The sequence below is a fragment of the Mesoplodon mirus genome, assembly GCF_964341445.2.
Source record: "Mesoplodon mirus genome assembly, chromosome: 18".
Lineage (NCBI taxonomy): Eukaryota > Metazoa > Chordata > Mammalia > Artiodactyla > Ziphiidae > Mesoplodon > Mesoplodon mirus.
In genome coordinates this window covers 63,505,743-63,523,572 of record NC_138994.1, presented here as the reverse complement: position 1 = coordinate 63,523,572, position 17,830 = coordinate 63,505,743, and the positions used below count along the sequence as shown (strand labels likewise).

The 17,830-nt window shown below is 44.8% G+C and overlaps 1 protein-coding gene across 5 annotated transcripts; it reads right to left on the bottom strand.

Moving 5' to 3' along the window:
- Positions 1-1,666: 1,666 nt before the first annotated feature.
- Positions 1,667-17,300, bottom strand: VEZF1 (vascular endothelial zinc finger 1). 5 transcript variants are annotated; one of them, XM_082605413.1, is made up of 6 exons: positions 17,020-17,300; positions 11,566-12,260; positions 10,753-10,816; positions 9,508-9,709; positions 8,147-8,269; positions 1,667-5,049 (listed from the first exon to the last, which is right to left on the bottom strand). In XM_082605413.1, the coding sequence occupies exons 1-6, from the start codon at positions 17,050-17,052 to the stop codon at positions 4,622-4,624; spliced, it is 1,545 nt and encodes a 514-aa protein (XP_082461539.1). In that variant the 5' UTR covers positions 17,053-17,300; the 3' UTR covers positions 1,667-4,621. The 5 variants fall into 5 exon arrangements, with proteins under 5 accessions (XP_082461539.1, XP_082461540.1, XP_082461541.1 ...); XM_082605414.1 differs by having other exon boundaries at positions 8,147-8,266; positions 17,020-17,299; XM_082605415.1 differs by having other exon boundaries at positions 9,508-9,691; positions 17,020-17,299.
- Positions 17,301-17,830: the final 530 nt, after the last annotated feature.

Sequence of the window (17,830 nt, the reverse complement as noted above, 5' to 3'; positions counted from 1 at the left end):
GCCCGGGCTCTTTACAGGTGTATTTAGGAAAAAATGACATTCAGGTGAAAGGGCTGACACAGCCAAATGCAGGTGGACCTCACTTTGAGAAAACTCCATAAACAATGTAAATTTACCCAAACACCCAAGAGAATTCCTCTTGCATGGTTGGCAGTTATACGCATCAGAAAGGATTCACTCCAATAAGAAGAGTGACTTTAAGTTCTTCTTCTTCTATGTACTCTTCAAAGAGATATTGAACCGTTGGGAAAGAGGTGGGATGTCAACTTAAAGATCATCAGGGATGAAGAAAATTTCTGAAGCTATGATGCAAGTCAGTGGTGATACAGAATCTGAAGTGTGAAACTCCATTCCCTTCCCATGACAGGGCAGTTTTTGTCAAGGAAAGAATACTTGACCCTCACGGTCCAAGGCCAAGATCTGGGTCAAGTGCCTATCTTGGGAAGAAGAGAGCTAACTAGTCAACCCCTGATGGGCTGGTCCAAGGGGAGGGCTAGATCACACAAAGATCCAAAGTAGAGCCCTTGACCCTCCCTCCATTCCTTTCTTGGGAACTACATGGGCCTTTGATTGCCCAAAAGTGAGCAGCCAAGAGAAGCGGGAGTCTAGATCAATGCACAAACTCAGTCAGTATTCAGCCGTGAAGCATAACGCACTGATCTGCCTGGCCCCTACTTTTACAAGACAGGGAGAGATTATCCAGTAATCTGCCAGGGTCAGATCAGTTGTGGGAGAGACTTATAGGCCCAAATGGGGACAAATGGCATTCTTTCAGGCTACAAGACTCTTCAGAGAGGAGAGAGTGCAGGACTGAAGGCCAGATTTATTAAGCCTGGGAGGGGAAAGTGATTACCATCCCATGCAACGATACGTGAGGGTACTACAGGGAAAACCTCCACCATCCCCTCTACATCCCGAACCCAGGTCTCTCCAGAGAGGACCAAACAGCAGGGCCCCTTGAGAAGAGTGGAAACACCTGGACAGCCAGGACTGTTAACTAGCAACTCAGTGAAATAACACTTCCCATTCCAGACAAAAGCAACATAAGGAACTCTTCCTCCAGCTGTTTTCACTGAGTCAATAAAGAGACTAAAGCAATTATCAGAGGAAGTTTGGAAAGCCTCAATTATATATGAAACAGATGTAGGTACCCAAAACTTTTAAAAAAGTGGTGTCAGATCCATCTTGACTTGCTGTCTGGTGGCACTGTCACTTGGGTGCTTGTCCTCTCTCTCTTAGCCTCCTTGGAGGCAGCAACCATGTCTTAATCACCTTTGTATGCCCCTTAGTGCCTAACAGTGCCTGGCACATTGTTGGTACTCAGCAGACATCTGATGAATCTAGTTGAACATAAATGGGTAGGCAACCCAGCCTAAAACCCTTTTCAAGTAAAGAAACTGGGTGTAGAGCACGCAGAGAAATGTTTGAAACCCACCTGCTCTGGGCTTCACTCAAGCTGACTGGTGGAGGTTACTTCTCGTACTGCAGCCAGTCTGGTGCATTTCCACGCGCCCTTCTCGCTGGGCAAACCGGCCTGACGTTAGTCCTTCCCTCTCTCTGCAGCCCAATATCAAGACGTGTACACCTGGAGAAGCAGTGCTTCAAAAATGTCTCTATCATCATGGTGAAATGGTGAAGCTTCTGAGGTATTAAGCAATCCATCATAACATTTGTGACCGGTTAACTTTAATTTGTCAAAATAAATCTGCAGTTTTTGCATGTTAGTAATACAGTGCTGGTATTGACAGGAAAAATCATCCATCTGCTTACACAGAAACCTTCGTTTAGGAGCACACCTTAGGAGGGAAATGGATACACAATAAAAGGCAAATGTAGGCCAAGCAGCGAGCCCTAGAGCGTAACAGGCTGGATGTCAGATTTGAGGATGATCTAATACAACTGTTTAGCTGCCAATCTGATAAAGGGGAAGCTCCCAACCAGGTTACAACCAGAAGAGAAAAACAAACTCTCTGCTTTTTTCGTGAGCGGTGGCCGTCTTGCCTTCAACACTTGGTTGAATCAGTTCATCAGCATCAAAACTCAATTCCAGTTCCAAGACAGGAGAATTTCACCACACAACCTACTTGGCCCCTGCTTTCAGTGGCCCGCTGCCACCCCCAGCCTGCCAACTCTCTCCCTCCCAAAAGAAGACACGACGTGGGTTTATTATTGCAGACAAGCTTAAGTGAATAAAGAATGCATACAAAATATTATTTTAACTGAAGTCATACAATGAAGTCTCACTCCTGTTTATTATACAATGACTTGATAAAGCAATCATTCCTAGTATATATCTTTTTTTTTTTTTTTTTTTTTTTTTAAAGAACTAATACTTTCAGGGTTCTAGCCTGGGGGTAGGGTCCACACCTGCCCCCACTGAGGACTGCTCCTTGGGTCACTGTGGAGGAAGCTGGGGCCATCTCACTCATGGAGGATTGTGACTGCCAGCCCAGCCAGAGAGAGACGGCAGGTCCCAGCAGGCAGAGCCAGAACCCGGTCCTGGGGCTGCATGCCGGGAAACGCTGGCTTCCTCCAAATGTGGCCAAGACCCGCCCAATCCAGACCTCAGCAGGGCCACGCACGGGCCTTCCCTACACGAGTCCTTCCAGTAGTCCACACATAATGCTCTACATATTAAAAACAAACCATTTTGGTACTGTGGATAGGAACAGTTGTAACAAAGTCATAGCTACATATTTTTCTCTACATTTTGTTTATTGAGACAAACTAATTAAAAGGCACAAACATAGGGCATGTTTACATGGACATTATAACAAACATATACATTAAAAGTGTAGGAATGTGTTGCCTTCCTGCTAAACAGAAAGTTCCTAAGCTTTTATATATACAAAAGTTGTACAATTTAATGTCCTAAAGTACAAAAGATCATTTATAAAATTATTTTACACTAAGTACTATTTATTTTATTTTTTTACTATGTAGTTCAACCCCCTCGAACTGTTTTGTATAATGACACACAGATACCTGTCCCTGATGTAGGAAGTCTGCCTCAGATGCAAGGTATTTTGATGCTTGAACTGACACAGTGGGGTATAAATGGAAGTCATCCAGTTTGATAGTCAGTCCTGCAAACATTCTGCAAGATTAACACAACTAATGTCCATTTCTCTTAACTGCAAGATTAAAAAAAGGGAAAAAACCCCAAAACATATTGCAACTTAAAAAAAAGAAAACCACAGCGTCTTGGTTTTAGTAACTCTTTTTCAAAACACAATGCTTTAGAAACATGAATGTGTGGCATGATGCTGTAGAGTCTCTGTCTCCCTAGCTTTGGGTTTCTACTTTATGTACAGAGATAAAACATCCTGCTAAGAAATAAAAAGCACGCGTCTCAACGTGCACAGTCATTGCTGCATTTCCGCAGGGAGTGCAGACAGCTGTCTCCCTGAAAACCCGACGAAGCTGATACAAGTGTTTCCTCAAAGAAAAAAACGTGATATCCATATTTACAAAGTTGAACAAATCTGCACAGTACTTAAGAAACAGAAGGAGAAAGTTAAAAGCAAAAAGAAGATACACTCTGCTTGTTCTGAAGGGGCACACTACCTAGTTAGTGGTTAGAATAAACACTGTGTACAATTTACTAGAAGACATCAACTCTGCCGAGCAACCGACACACCTTTCCCTGTTGAAACACCAACAGGCTCCGATCGGGAGAGAGAGGGGCACAGCACAGCCCAGTGCCTCCAGCGTCTTCCAATTAAAGCAAGATATCTTAACTGTTCCAAAGTACTCCCTGACCCCTGAATAGGAGTCCCATCGGCCTCCGTCTGTTAGGAGTCTGCCTGTCCGCACACTTGACTTCTCCTCTGTCAGCTGCGGCCTTTTCTTACCAAAACACAATGCGTATATTTTGTTTGTTTGTTTTTTAAATTTTTTTAAAAAGTCAACTACGATGCTATATTCCATCAGGATTAGTATGCTGAGCAGTATTTACATCTCCAAATATCAGGTCACAATCCCTATTATATGTTGAAGATAGAATGATAAATTATCATATGCTTTGCATATCAGAGCTGGTATCACCTTTCCCATAGGGAATGCTGCCTGAAATTAACATATTCCCAAAGGTCAAATGCATATTCTCTGAAATGCATTTTATTATGACAATGCATGTATTTACTCATAAAAACAATAAACACAGACAGTTTTACACTAGCTCTCAATCCGTGGATTTAGAACTTCAGGTTAAAATCGGCCATCCACCTTGTATACGTGGGGAGAAGAGTTCTGCTAGTGTTCAGAATAAAATGATTTCTTGGGATCAAAAACAGTAATGCTGCCTTTTAATTTTGAAATGGGTTTTGCTTTTTTATGATTGGTTTTAATTCCGGCGTTTCATCTTGCCAACTACTATCCTGTTTAAGCCATGCTGTCAGCTAAAAGGAATTTCTGATTAAACTAAAGTGGTCCAGTGATAAGTGACATACACACCCTACTTTGAACAATCCCAGCCAAATTGGAGAATAATGCTACTACACTATTATTAACTAATGTAATAAATCTCCCAATTTCATGGTTTACTTTTTGCTTTAATAAACTAAAAGTAAGTTGCTGGTAAATATTTACTTGAACCCATATTTTGATTTTATAATACTGTTTACCAAGGTGGTGATGTAGGCAAAGCTTGGGGTAAGAAAGGCATGCTCTCTACAGGCCTCATTGCTATATTGAGAGGGGCAGCTAACGTCATAGGCGTGGGCAGGTTCATTGGAGACGTGATCGTGACAGGGTGTGCTATATTCACTGGGGCAGTGACGGGGGTGGGGAGGTTGACTGGGGTAGTGAGTGTTAAAGGAGAGGTCATGGACAATGGACTGGTTATAGTCACAGGGTGCCCTATGTTCATCGGGCTGGTTATGTTAACTGCACTTGAAACATTTACTGGACTTCTCATGCTCATTGCAGCTGCCACTGTGACTGGGTTTGACATAGTCCCAGACGACACAGAGGACGTTATATTGAATGGAGTAGTGAGAGTCACAGGTGTCGTAGCAGCCGTGGAGGTTTGGCACAGGTTAGCAGCTTCTAAAATAAGAAGACAAAAGACTCTCAAAACAGTGAACGCAATTCAGTTTCTGAATCGACTTCTTTTAATTAAAAAAGACAAACATGTAATAAATTAAATTATAGTTTTCTACCCTGTGGTCAACAGGAAGGGAGGATCCTTCTGAGCACAAGACTGGGGGCCAGGAATCCCAGCATGAGAGCAGATCTCTTTTCTGATGCTGTGCCTTTCACAAGACCGAGGCAACTGGCTTAGCCTTGGTGCTTTTGGTTTGGAGTTTAGATTTACTTACGTACCTCACAGCGATGCTGGAAGATCAGGTAATTTCTGCAAGGCACTCTGGGGGGCAGAGATATCAAGTAGGGCTAAGTATTCTCACTACCACTTCCATGTGGTTCCTCTGACTTCTAAAGACTTTCCCGGGAAGAACCAAGCACCCACAGGCCGGGCTGGAAGAGCTTGTTTACACAGAGCTGGGCAGACGGTTACACAGTAACAGATAATCAGAAAAATCTTCTCACAAGGCACACTGTAACTAGCAGAGAGAGGTGTGTGTCCTCGATGCTAGGTACTCTAAAGCCTTCTCAGAGGTGAAGCCACATTCTGTTAAGGTTTTAAAAATCCATTAAGTAGGGATGGATAAACAAGCTGTTTTAATATCATCTGTTTATTTCGATCTTAGAAAAATCATTTTAGTTAAATAATCCTGTTGTTTCTGGTTGTTTCTTAACGCTGTTTAGAATGAACAAGTATCCCTCGGTAGGTTTATGCTCTCCTCCCCGCTCCCGTTTCTTCTTCTCTTTCTGAGGCTAACATAATCACCTACTTTATGCCTGGTGTCATTTAACGGTACGTATTCCACACACCACCAGCCATACCAAGGGGGACTAGCCAGGCTAGGAAACCCTGCAGTGAGCTGGGGGACCGTGGTCTTTGTTATCAGCCAAGCCTGGGCACTTCTTAAGGAAAACTTCCCTCAGAGGCGACACCCCTTACACCACCCCTCAACAAAATTCAGCACCACCTGCTGGTGTGTCGGAAAAGTGCAGTAAGAAGACAGATGGGGGTGCTGGCTGTGACTTGGCTGTCAAAACGGAGAAATGCATTTGAGACTAAAGATGGAGGTCTGCCCGCAGGCCACGCATGGTCAAATCACCTCAGGTGGACCCTTGAGTCAATGAGCAGCCCTTCCTTGATGAGCACGATGTAACCTTGGCATTGCTCCCTACTCTGTATCAGGGATTCCCAAACCTGGCTGATGATCAAAATCATTTACCTAGGGAGGTTTTTTTTTGAAAAAAACTGCTTCCCAGGAAGTTCAATTGTGAGATTTAGATGGAACCTGGGGAAACCTATCTATCTAAAAAGCTCCTGAGATGACGAGCTGATTGTCATCCAGGTTTGGAAACTTGGATTACCTTATTTAAGCCCAATATTTAAAAGGGACATGTTGATTCAAGTTCAGGTTTTCAGGTCAGGAGTCTCTTCTCCCCCCAGACGTGACATTTACTAACATGAACACAGAAGTTTCTAACATCAGCGGTCGTTTCCAAAGAGATTCATGCAACAAATGGGAATACAATAGCATTTTGTTTCACGCAGATCAGAAGATGAGCTAAACAACTGAGTCTTATTGTGCAAGCACACTGAAATACAATACCAAACAGAAGAGTGCAGAAGAAAAGAATGAGGGAGAAAACCAACTCACTTTTGAGGTGACGGTGGCATGCTAAAAATATTCTCCTCCTGTTTTCACCAAATAAGCTTTCACTTACATGGTGGGTGTGTCATCTCCCCACCTCCCCGTCGTTTTCTTTTTAACCTAACCCTATCCCTTTCTGTAACTTAAACACTTCTACTCTTACTTCTTCTCTGAGCAAAACACATCCTTCGTAATATGCTTTCAACCCACTATGCAATTATCACGGCACATACACACATACAAATTTTTCTCCCCTACCCGCCGTTCTCCACCCCTTCTCTTTATCACAAAACATTTTATCAAAATAAGGACAAAGATTCATTTGGAAGATAGGAATAAGCAGCACCTGAGGCAAAGTGGAAAGCCTATCTGAACTGCTGCATTCTTTTCCTCCAATGCCAGTAGATATATGGAAAAGCTATTCCTTTTATCTTTTTCCAAGTACAGGATGTTTAGAAGGGATCTGAGGAAGGGAAGAGCTGCACTACATGAACGCAAAGGATGGAAGAAACTACACAGCAAAGGAATTACAGCAGAGCCTACATGCAGGGGATTCCTTACGAATTTAAAATAAAACAGTAAGACATGACAAGGGTGGGGAAGGAAAAATGGAATTTAGGAATCTGTCCTGTGGCTGATGATACACTGACAAAATGATTTAACTGAAATGGCTGCACAGTAGTCCAGAAGCCAAAGCTACAACTACTAAGTTAAAAAACTGTGCCGAAAACTGATACTCCAACTGCTTCTTTACAAGATATATATCAGAGAAAAGCAAACCATTCCCAGTTTTAGTAACAATTATAGTAAAGTCACTAACAACTGAAGTACATACATGTTAAGCTAATGCCAGCCCCAGTGACAGACTGAATTAGATTAAGGGTGAGACGGAGAACAAAGACATCAGCATTATAGAGTCTGAAATATGTAATAAATAATACAATTCAGAAAGAACACTAAAGAGCAGAAAATAACACAGTTGTAAGAAAGTGAACTTACGTACACAGAAGGATGTTTCATCTACCTTTAAGAGTGGGACTATTTTAGAAACACAAAAAGGAGCCTTCAATGCATGGAGGTTGACATAAAAATGAACATAAGAAGGAACTCTGAGCGTACATAGCAAAGGACCAAATTTGGCTACAAATGTGTAACAAAATTAAGTCAAAAGAAAGAACCTGACAAGAAGTCCTAAGAATTTTTATTTCCTAGTAAAAAAAAAAAAAAAAAAAACTTATTTGGAAGCTTGGAAGCTTTGTTGCTAATAACTTTACCAGGTATTTCCTAGCGTACAGTATCTCCTTAAAGTGTGTCCATAAAGCTGAATTCTCTAAGCTGTGGCTGTTTTACTTTGTTACTTGGCACACTAGATAAAAACACCGGCCACGCTGTGAGCACTGGATGCCTCATCTTACCTTTCTTTCTTGCTTTGACAGCTTCTTCCCACAGTCTCAGTGTCTCTACCTGCTTCCCTGGCCAGCTCGTCACATGCTGCTGCTGCTGCTTCTGGCTGCTGGTCTCTTCACTCATGCACGCTGCTCCAAAGACAAAGACAGAAACGCTATATTTACCTGGAAAAAGTGTGGCTAGTTTTTCAAAGTTCGAACTTAGATACTCTGACTCCTCATGCCTCTATGATCTTTATCATTTGACCAGATAGTTTTTTACTATAGTACATCTTTTGTGCTGCTGTGTCTCTACTGGTCAAAATAGTTAAATTTTAAAAATCCAGAGAGCTAGGGAAAACCAACATAAAAGAATTCTTTGCTACATTAAAAAGCAAGTATCTTTTAGAATGGAACTTGGGTAATATTAGCATGGAATAATTAATGCTCATCAAAATATGTAACATACTTAGTTACCTGACCACAACGATGTACATTAAAAGTAAATTTTTGTAAAGTTAACAAAGCTTGACATGCTAGATAATAAACCCAATGTACTTACAAAGAAGCAAAACCGAATGAGATTGAAACACATTAACCATTCTTTCCCATTCACTTTTGGCCACCTATTCTGCTGCATGAAGTACATATATAATAGAATACAGAACTAGGAAAACACTTTCTTCTGGTGGTTAGGGAGATCTTAGAAAAAGGCCTGGGTAAATGCAAGTACTGAATTTTATCCACAAGTCCCTGGAATAGTCTATCTTTTCAACTCTGAATTTAAGGTAAGCAAAGCATTTAAACATTCAAATGGGTACGTTATCCCTTTTCTCTATAGATTTGGGTTTGAGAAGTAAACTTATGTAACACTGCTTTCATCTTTAGGTTATGAAGGACATGTTATTAATACTATCAGGAGTTAGGGGGCACTCGTGCCTGAGAATCTTCCTATCATTAAATAACAACAGTCAAAACGGCCTGGCATAAGATGCAGCGTCCTAGCATGGCTTCTGCTGCCACAAGCCTAACACACTAAGGCGTTTTATTCAAAGCCCATGGACGAAGGGACACACTGAAAAGTAGCTGCAAGGAAGCTGTGCTCTTCTACCACGGACGCTATCAGCAGACAGTGCAGGATTACAAGCAAAACTAGTGGAGAGTGTTATCACCGTTGCCTGTATACATGCACGTAAAGCGTATTTCCAACACTAATGTACACCGTCCACTGATGCGTGTCTGCATTCTTTACCAACAGGAGGAAACAAGTAAGGTGAACGTTAATATAGTCCTGAGAACACAGCTGAGAATATCTTCAATATATTATTAAAAAAAATCTAGATTCCATCTATCTGAAACGCCAAAGGAATACAACTTGAAGTGTCACCTACTTTTACTGATGCCTTGTTTACACGTATTACAGTTGATACTTTGGCTCTGCCCGTGTGTCTTTAAGTGGCTGGTGATGTATGCTGCGCTCAGGAGCTTCCCACAGATGTTACAGGATACCTTGCCTTCGTGGCGTACCATGTGTGTCCGCAGTCTGTCTTTGGTGGCAAAGGCAGCAGTGCACGTCTGCATGAGGGAGGAAAACTTTTTTTAAATATAGACTATCCTGTTCTACTCATTTTAAAGTACGTTATATTCTAGGTATTACCCTACTCATGTCAGCAAGCAGACTGAGTTAGCTGAATTTTAGTTGCATGTGTTACCTAGAATTGTACTCAAGATAATAAACACCTGGTGACTTTTAGACTCTTACATTTTGAGGGGAAGAAAAAAATATCAACAGAGTAGTGAAAAGATGTGAGCTGTAGAGTCAGTTAAACCCGGATTTAAATCCAGCTCCCTGACTCACTAAACAATGTAATACTCAGCAAGTTAGCTAACCTATCTGAATTTATTTCATCTGTAAAATGAAAATAATACCTACCTCACAAAATTACTGGTGGATTAAGAGCCTGGCCCAAGGCCTCATGGCAGGTAATCACTCAGTGACACTAGCTTCCTTCCTCCAACTGGATTTTTCTTAGAATTCAAATCACTTACTTAATAAAATCAGTCATTAACAAAATTTAACTGAAAGGAGCACAAGAAGACTTCCAGCAAAAAACCAGAATTACTGACGCCTAACACGGTCATTTCCTTTAGCAAGATTCTTAACCTTTTCATTACTACAACTTAGGTCATTAGAGAATGCTCCAATTTGGCGATAGCAGACAAAAATCCAGTAAGTGGTAACATTTGGGAGAAAATTCGTATTTTCTTCGATTACGGTTAAAACAACCTCAATCATCAGCCCAGAAGTTAATTTAAAGCACTTCGTTCATTTATTCTTTTCAAATAAACAACGACCTTTGCAAGACAATAAATTTTTTCTCTTATAACAATAAATACTGTTGCCCAAGGAAAATGAAATGTAGCTTAACAAAAACAACATTTACATTTTTAAATGATCTTGCCTCACAGAAATAGAAGCTGTCGTTTATGTTTTATAAAACCAGAATTCAGATGGACCACATTTACTCAAGTCGGTGATTTTAAGACTATTCAAGAAAGGTGAGATTTGACTGGCTCAGCCTTCTGGATAATGTGCATTAAGTGCTACACTAAGGATAAGTCATTTTAACTCTTACTTGGCATTTGAAGGGTCTTTCTGTTGAATGGACATGTTTTACGTGACAGCTTAAGTGGTCAGGCCTGTGAAAGAGAGAGTTTCAACAGAAGATGTAATGGAACACACACAGAGAAATGCTACTTACTGTGATGTTTACATGCTTGGCAGACAGGGGTGGGGGACATTTTAAAGAGAGACAGCAGAATTAGCAACTCCCCCACCCCCCAGTGCAAGCCTCCTTACCTCTCTCACCATAAACAAAAGTCTTAGTCCTTTACCTGTTAATTTTCTTTCCTAGTCAACATCAAATCATATTAGGTCTTGCTTCTTTACAATCACAAAATACCCAAAGTTTAAGTCCTAACACTTGCCAGAGACAACTGCTACTACGTTAACTTTAAAAATGAAAATTAGTGACATGTTAGGAACCACAGAAAAATGGAAAAAAACGTTCTCTTAAAAGTTTTAAGAGACTCCAGGGCCATCCCAGCTTCCAGGATGTGTTTCTTTGATCTGTGCAGTGCGTCTCAGGTCCGGCCACCCAAATGAATTGAAAACTAATGGTTTCGCAGTGATAAGAAGTACTGATGTGCCGAAAGAAGGCCTGAGTCCACCGAGGCACTTCTTAAATGAAACAATCAGTTAATCACTATGTCCCCACTTGGCAGCCACACCGAACTGGAATTAGACCTGGGGGTGTAATGCTTTATCTGTCACCAATCTCTTCTAATAGCACAGGCCTGCGAGCATCTATGCTCACGCAAGCCTTCTAGATCGCCCAGAGATCGTACTGATACCATAATGGAAGACAAAGCAAAGCGAAATGCAGTACCTCGAGAAGCCCTTCCCGCAAACACTGCAAGTATAGGGCTTGGTGATGCCTCCTTCGTGGGACCTCACGTGGTACGTCATCCGGTCCTTCCTCTTGAAGCGCTGATTACAAATCGGACACTCGAAGGGCTTCTCGTCCGAGTGGGAGAGCTTGTGCCGATTGAGGTGGTACACGTCTCGGAAGGCCTTCCCACACATCTCGCAAGCGTGGTTCTTCTTGACAGGCTTACTGGGTTTCTTGACAGGCTGCGTCCCGGGCACGGCGGCGGCGTTGGCGCTGCTGCTGGGGCTGGCGCCCGAGGAGGACGTAGTGACTGTTGACAAGATGCCGGCAATGGTTGAGACCAACGAAGTTCGGCTGCTGTCCCCGGCGACGGTGGAGATAAGGGGCACCACCGTGGTGGGGGTTTTCTTTGGCCGGGACACCAACTTGATGCCTGTGTGGCAGGACTCGTGGCGCCTCAGGTGGTAGCTGTCCCTGAAAGCTTTACTGCAGTAAGTACACACAAAGGAAGTTTTGGGCTTCTCTTTCTTAATCCCAATGGCATCCTTTAACGTTTCTGGAGCAGCCTGAGGTTTCTGAGTTATTGGTATCGGAAGCAATGGTTTCTGATCAGGGGGCTCCACAGCAGAGCTCAGGAGGGGCAGCAAGCTGTTCTGCGCTGCCTGCTGTTGGTGATGGGAGGCTTCGTGGGCCTAAAACCAAACATTCACACTTCAGAAACTGAGCCTCTCACGATGACCTCCAAAATTCAACATGCTTCAGACAACAGAGACCAGAAGAAACAGTCAAGGAGCCTGTAAGCTACTCTCTGCAGCAGAGATCCAGCAACCACCTAGCTACTCTCAGAGCTCCCCACACAAAGCATTAAAATCACTGCACAGACACAAAACTTTTGCAAGTAGGCTGCTGACAGTGATCTTGCTTTCAAACAGCTGACTAAACTACACACCACCCTGGTTCATAAGGGACATACCAGCTGATGAAATGAGTCCGCATTAGTCTGTCAGTGCTGAAACCAAGTTTAAATAACCTGTCAAAAAAATTACACCCCAGACTTAACTATTTAACAGTACCTTACTGCAGTAATCCACAAGCCACACACTCACACACACACACATACAGACATGTAATCATCTACTTGTCAATTTTACCTAGGAAAATAGATGTCTCTCCCCTTCCATCAGAAACTCTCAGTGACCGAGGAAAGAGGCTGTTGCTAAGTAATACAAGGAATCTAGGTCTCTGAATACATATGCTAGTGGTTAAGTTTACTTTTAAAGCCTCCACTTAACTCTACTAACAGATTTGGTCGAAATGGAATCTGCTATTAATCAGCCTGGAAGGCATCTGTGAAGGCAGCCCCCAGCGAACACCTGCCAATTGTTTCTCAGTTCATTTAACCTTACACCAGAAGTCCGCAGCCTTTAGCAACACTAGCTGTTCAAACCCTGAACTCAGACTAACAGGAGAAAACAAACAAACTGTAAATGATTTGCATTCCTTTCATTTTCATCTTCTCCTAGCAGTCGCAGGGCTGGTTAAAGTATCGGACACTGGCTGTCACCAAGCGCTTTCCCACTCCAAAACTGGGGGCTGGACACTGTTTGGCAACTTGCTTTAGCTGCACTGAAACCAGAGTTTCACTGTGGGTCAGGTTCTCGGTATTTATGAGTAGTTACTCACTTGCTTTTGATTCTTCCAAAATTCTCCATACCTCTATACCGATAAACATTTAGGGAATGATGGGAAACAATGCCTGAAATAGTTCTTCCTAATACGTTGTATCTGATCAACATTATTTCTGAAACTCTTGACAGAGAGCTCGAGCCCCTGTGCTTGAGTTTTGTCATCCTGAAAGGACACATGCACTCAGAGGTTAAGAGTTCCAAATATTTTAAGCATACAGTGTCCTAGGAAGGGCCCATCCCATCATCTCAGACACTCTAAACACTTATTTACCCTTTTCACTCTGTAATCTAAGTTCTACATCACACTCCATTAAGTTAAAAAAATATGGAGACACACAGACACACTCACACAGGGCTCCTCTCCTGACGAATAAGAACATCTACCACACACAGCTCCATGTTCACTTGATAGCAGCACAGCAGCTAAGCCTAGAACCAGACTTCCCTAAATCACCAGGAGGTGTCATATCCAGAGTTAACCACTTTCAATTTAACAATTTTGACTGAATCTTCCTTTGAGTCCTGGAAGTACTCATAGAAATTGTGTGCTCACTTATGAGTATCTTTCTGGACTTAGTGCTCATACTGAATTACAGTCCACTTTTAATTTAATTTATGGAGCTCCTGTAACTGTCAGGGTCTACCCAAGTGACTTCAGTAAAAACTTTATAGAATTTGGACTCTAATCTTACCCCCTTTTCCAACCTGGCTGTAGGATGCCCAAGCTTCCGTACAGTATACAAACGGTTACTAGCTGAAGATAGCTCAAGATATACAATTTCAAAGGCTAACAGATCAGATAATAGGGAAAGCAAATCTTCTGGACAAAGTTCAGACTTACAGTGTTTAGAGGCATTTTTCAATTCTAAACAACCGTTAGTTCGATGGAGTACTAAAAGCACTTACTGCCATTTTACCAATTCAGATGTCTGTGGCGACATAAAGTATTTTTACAGCATTGCTGAAGCTCACTCTCACAGGAGGGTCACACCAGGTCCCTGCTTCTCGGGTGAAATGCTGTAGAATGCCTCGCCCACTACGGGAATCACTCTCTGAGGATTCCTAGGATCCCCACACTTCTACATGAAGCCTTCTAAGAGGGGAACTGGGTTTTCCCAACTTGTTCTCTGAGGGAGAGACAGGGTAAAATAACAACCATGGCCTGCCTTCAGTTAAGTGATTTTTAAAAATATATAACTTCTGGGTAGACTTTTATTTGACTGGCATCATCAAACCAAAGTTTTAATTTTATCTCCCACCTCTTTCAACTGCAAGGCTTTTTTTAACCCTGCCCAAGCTTTCCTCTTCTGGGGCTGGCAAAAAAACAAAACAGAAATGTTATTTCATCACCCAGGGTGGTAGGATATGGCACCATGAAATCTCCAGTGCCAGAGGGTAAAAGATTTTGTTCTGAAGGAAACTGGCCTCAGTGAGTCATATCTTGAATGTCCTGTTAGGAGAATCATCCATCAAACACTTTAACAGATATGGCTTTCACTTTCCACCAGGTTATTTGGAAAGCAAGCAGGTATTAAATTGTCTTAAAATATAAATTCAACAGGATGCTCCAGGAAACAAATGAGAGAGTTTAACTCTCCATTTCCCCAGTGAAAATTACTTGAAACTGGAACTGAGTAAGTCTATTCATACCTTTCCAGAGAAAAGACTGAAATATTCTCTTTACCCATTCAACTGTCCTCGGCTCTAAATTATAAGTTTTCCAACAATTTTCACTGCACACATTGCCAAGCCCAGGATCAAATATTAGCTTTCACACTTCTCCATCAGGTGGAAAAAAAGATTTTAATAGCTGAAAAACATTAAATAATATAAAATCTAATTAAAAAGTTGATCATTAAATGCTTGGCATTTGCTTTCCCCAGGAAAAGAATAATAAAAGTATTCCAAATGATTTTTCAACTAGTTTTCCAAAAATGAGTTATGGGATTTTCCTTTACATAAAGAACTCTCGTTTTTTTTTCAATCTCCACTGAGAGCACGTTTAGTATGGTAAATCTAAATCATTCCTCATGTGAAAAATCACTGCAGTGGCCCATTAATCCCATATTTTAAAATGACCACTTGAAAGCTTTTTCTAGAGAGGGCATTTGCCACCTTCACACCAACCTGGATGCAAGCTAGTTATGTAGCATTTTTTTCCAATGCATTTTTAAGTTGACTTATCACCTTACCAAGCTCATCAAAGCACTTGTTAAAACAATACTAGATCACAATAAGGGCCAAGTTAGTGAATTCCGTCATTTTGGGTATGTTCAATTTTAAGAAGCCCGAATATATTTCCATTCCTTCTTAAAAATCAAATTACTCACATTCGAAAGAATATGTCTTAAAACAATAAACCATCTCTACACAGTAGGCACCGTTTGAATTACCCAGTTCCTTATATTAACTCCACTGGGATGGGTCCAGTGGCTGGGAGGATTTTTTTTGAAAATTCTGCATCCGTTCCTCGTTAGTTCCAAAAGCTCTCAAGCGCCCAAGCTACGTATTTGGGATTTCACGAAGTTATTCAAAGAAGGAAAATAACTCAAGAGAGGCGGGAAGAACGCACTTTTTAAAGTGACGAGCTTCCTAACCTCCGGTTCCTAAGTTTCCCCGTGAGCTCATTACTACTGCCCATTAAGTGCTTCGTTTTCAAACAGAAACGAAGCGGGGAAAAAATAAGTTCTAGGTCTTCCAAATAGGGGTCCCCACCTCAGATGGGCGGGCAAGAGGACTGCCAGCGCATCGGCTACAGTCACCTTCAAGTTTCTTGCAAAAAGTGAAGACCAACACCCCACGAATGACTCATCTGGGGGCTCTGTGAGCGGACTTTGTTTGCTCTCTCCACTGGCCGTCTCCCCCACTTAGTTGGAGAAAACGCTAAAGGTGGGACGAGAGAGAAACGCGCCCCAGGGGAAGGTGGGGCCTCCCGGAGTCCCGGCCCCCCCGCCCCCCCGCCCCCGGCCGGGGGATTCCCCGGGCTGGATGGGACGGCGGGCGAGCTGGACAGAGGGAGAGGGTGTCAGCTGCCAAGGCTCGGCAGGCACAGGCTTGGGAATGAAAACACGTAAATCCAACGAAAAAGTTTGGGGAGGGGATACACGTTTACAACGCCCCCCACCTGGGTAAACGTGAGGGGGGCGGCGGGAAGGGGGAGTGGCGGGGAGCCCAAGGATACCCGCTATTCGCGGGGACTCGAGCGGGGGGGCCTGTCAGAAAGTCAACATACACACACAAAAAGAGGACAGGGAGGTGAAAAGAACGGAGAGCGAGCGGAAAGATGGATGAAGTGGGGCGGGGGGAGTGAGCGGGACCCGGGGACCCCCCTCACCCCACGGTGCGGGCCCGGGCCCGGCGCGCCGTGGCCGAGCGGACCGCGCTATCCAGCGGCCCGGCGCCCTCCTTTCTCTGGGCCGCGGGTGGTGACAGCGACCGGCCTCCTCCCTTCCCCTTCAGGGCGGGAGGGAAGGGTGTGTGTGTGTGTGTGTGTGCGCGCGCGCGCGTGTGTCTGTGTGCTGGGGGGGCCCGGGGGTCACCCCGAGGCCTGCTCTCTTCCCCGCACCCCGTGAGGCCGCCTCCTTTCACCTCAGCAGCCCCGCTCCGCCGAGGCGGGCGGGCGGAAAAACAAAGGGGGATTAAGGCCGGGCCGGAGAGCGGAGCCGGGAGGGAGGGGAGGAGGAGCGCCCGCCCGCCCGCCCGCCAGCCCCGGGCCCGGCCCCCCTGTCCCCCCCGTGTCCCCCCCGGGGGGGGCCCCCCGTACCTGGAACAGGAACGCGGTCCAGTTGGCCTCCATGGCTGCAGCGGCCGACCCCCCTCCTCCCCACTCCCCCCGCTCGGGGAGCCTCCTCAGGCGGAGGAGGCGACAACAAAGCGGCGGCGGCGGCGGCAGCGGCAGCGGCGGCTCCTCAACATGGCAGCGCCGAGCGCGGCCACTTCCGGTAACCTCCGGGACGCACCACCGCCGCGGCGAGCGCGGGCGGGGGGGGAGCCCCGACCCGGCCGCCGCCGCCCCCAGTGGCCCGGACCCCTCCCGGGCGTCCCCGCGGCCCGCTCGCCGCCTCGGAGCTCAGCCAGTGCCCGCGGGCGGTGGGGTCAGGGCCCCCGCGGGGGGGCTGGGGTGGGGCCGGGGGCGGGGATGGGGCGCGGCGTCCCCCCCCGCGGGGGTGTGTGGTGCTGCGGTCCGTGGCTCAGGCAGCTGGAACAGGGGGAGCTCAGGAGAGAAGATGGAGGACGCCAGGGTCTGGCGCTGGCTCGCTGGGCACGGCCGGGCCGGCTCCCGTGACTCAGAGCCGGTGCCCGGCAGCATCGCGTCCCTCTCAGGCCCTCAGCGGAAGGCACAGGCCACGGTGGCCCCCGGGCGCTTCAGTCCCTTTGGCGCCGCCCGGCCCCTACCTCCAAACTGGGGGAAGCCCCCTCGACTTGGCGTGCCTCTCCCCTCTGGTATTTGACTCCAGCGAAGCCTTCCGCACTCTTGCTGGATACGCATCCACCTCGGAGTGGCCTCTTCCATCTCAAGCAGGGAATCCCACGGGGGTGCAGGCTCACATCCTCCCTGTGCGGAGGGAAACACT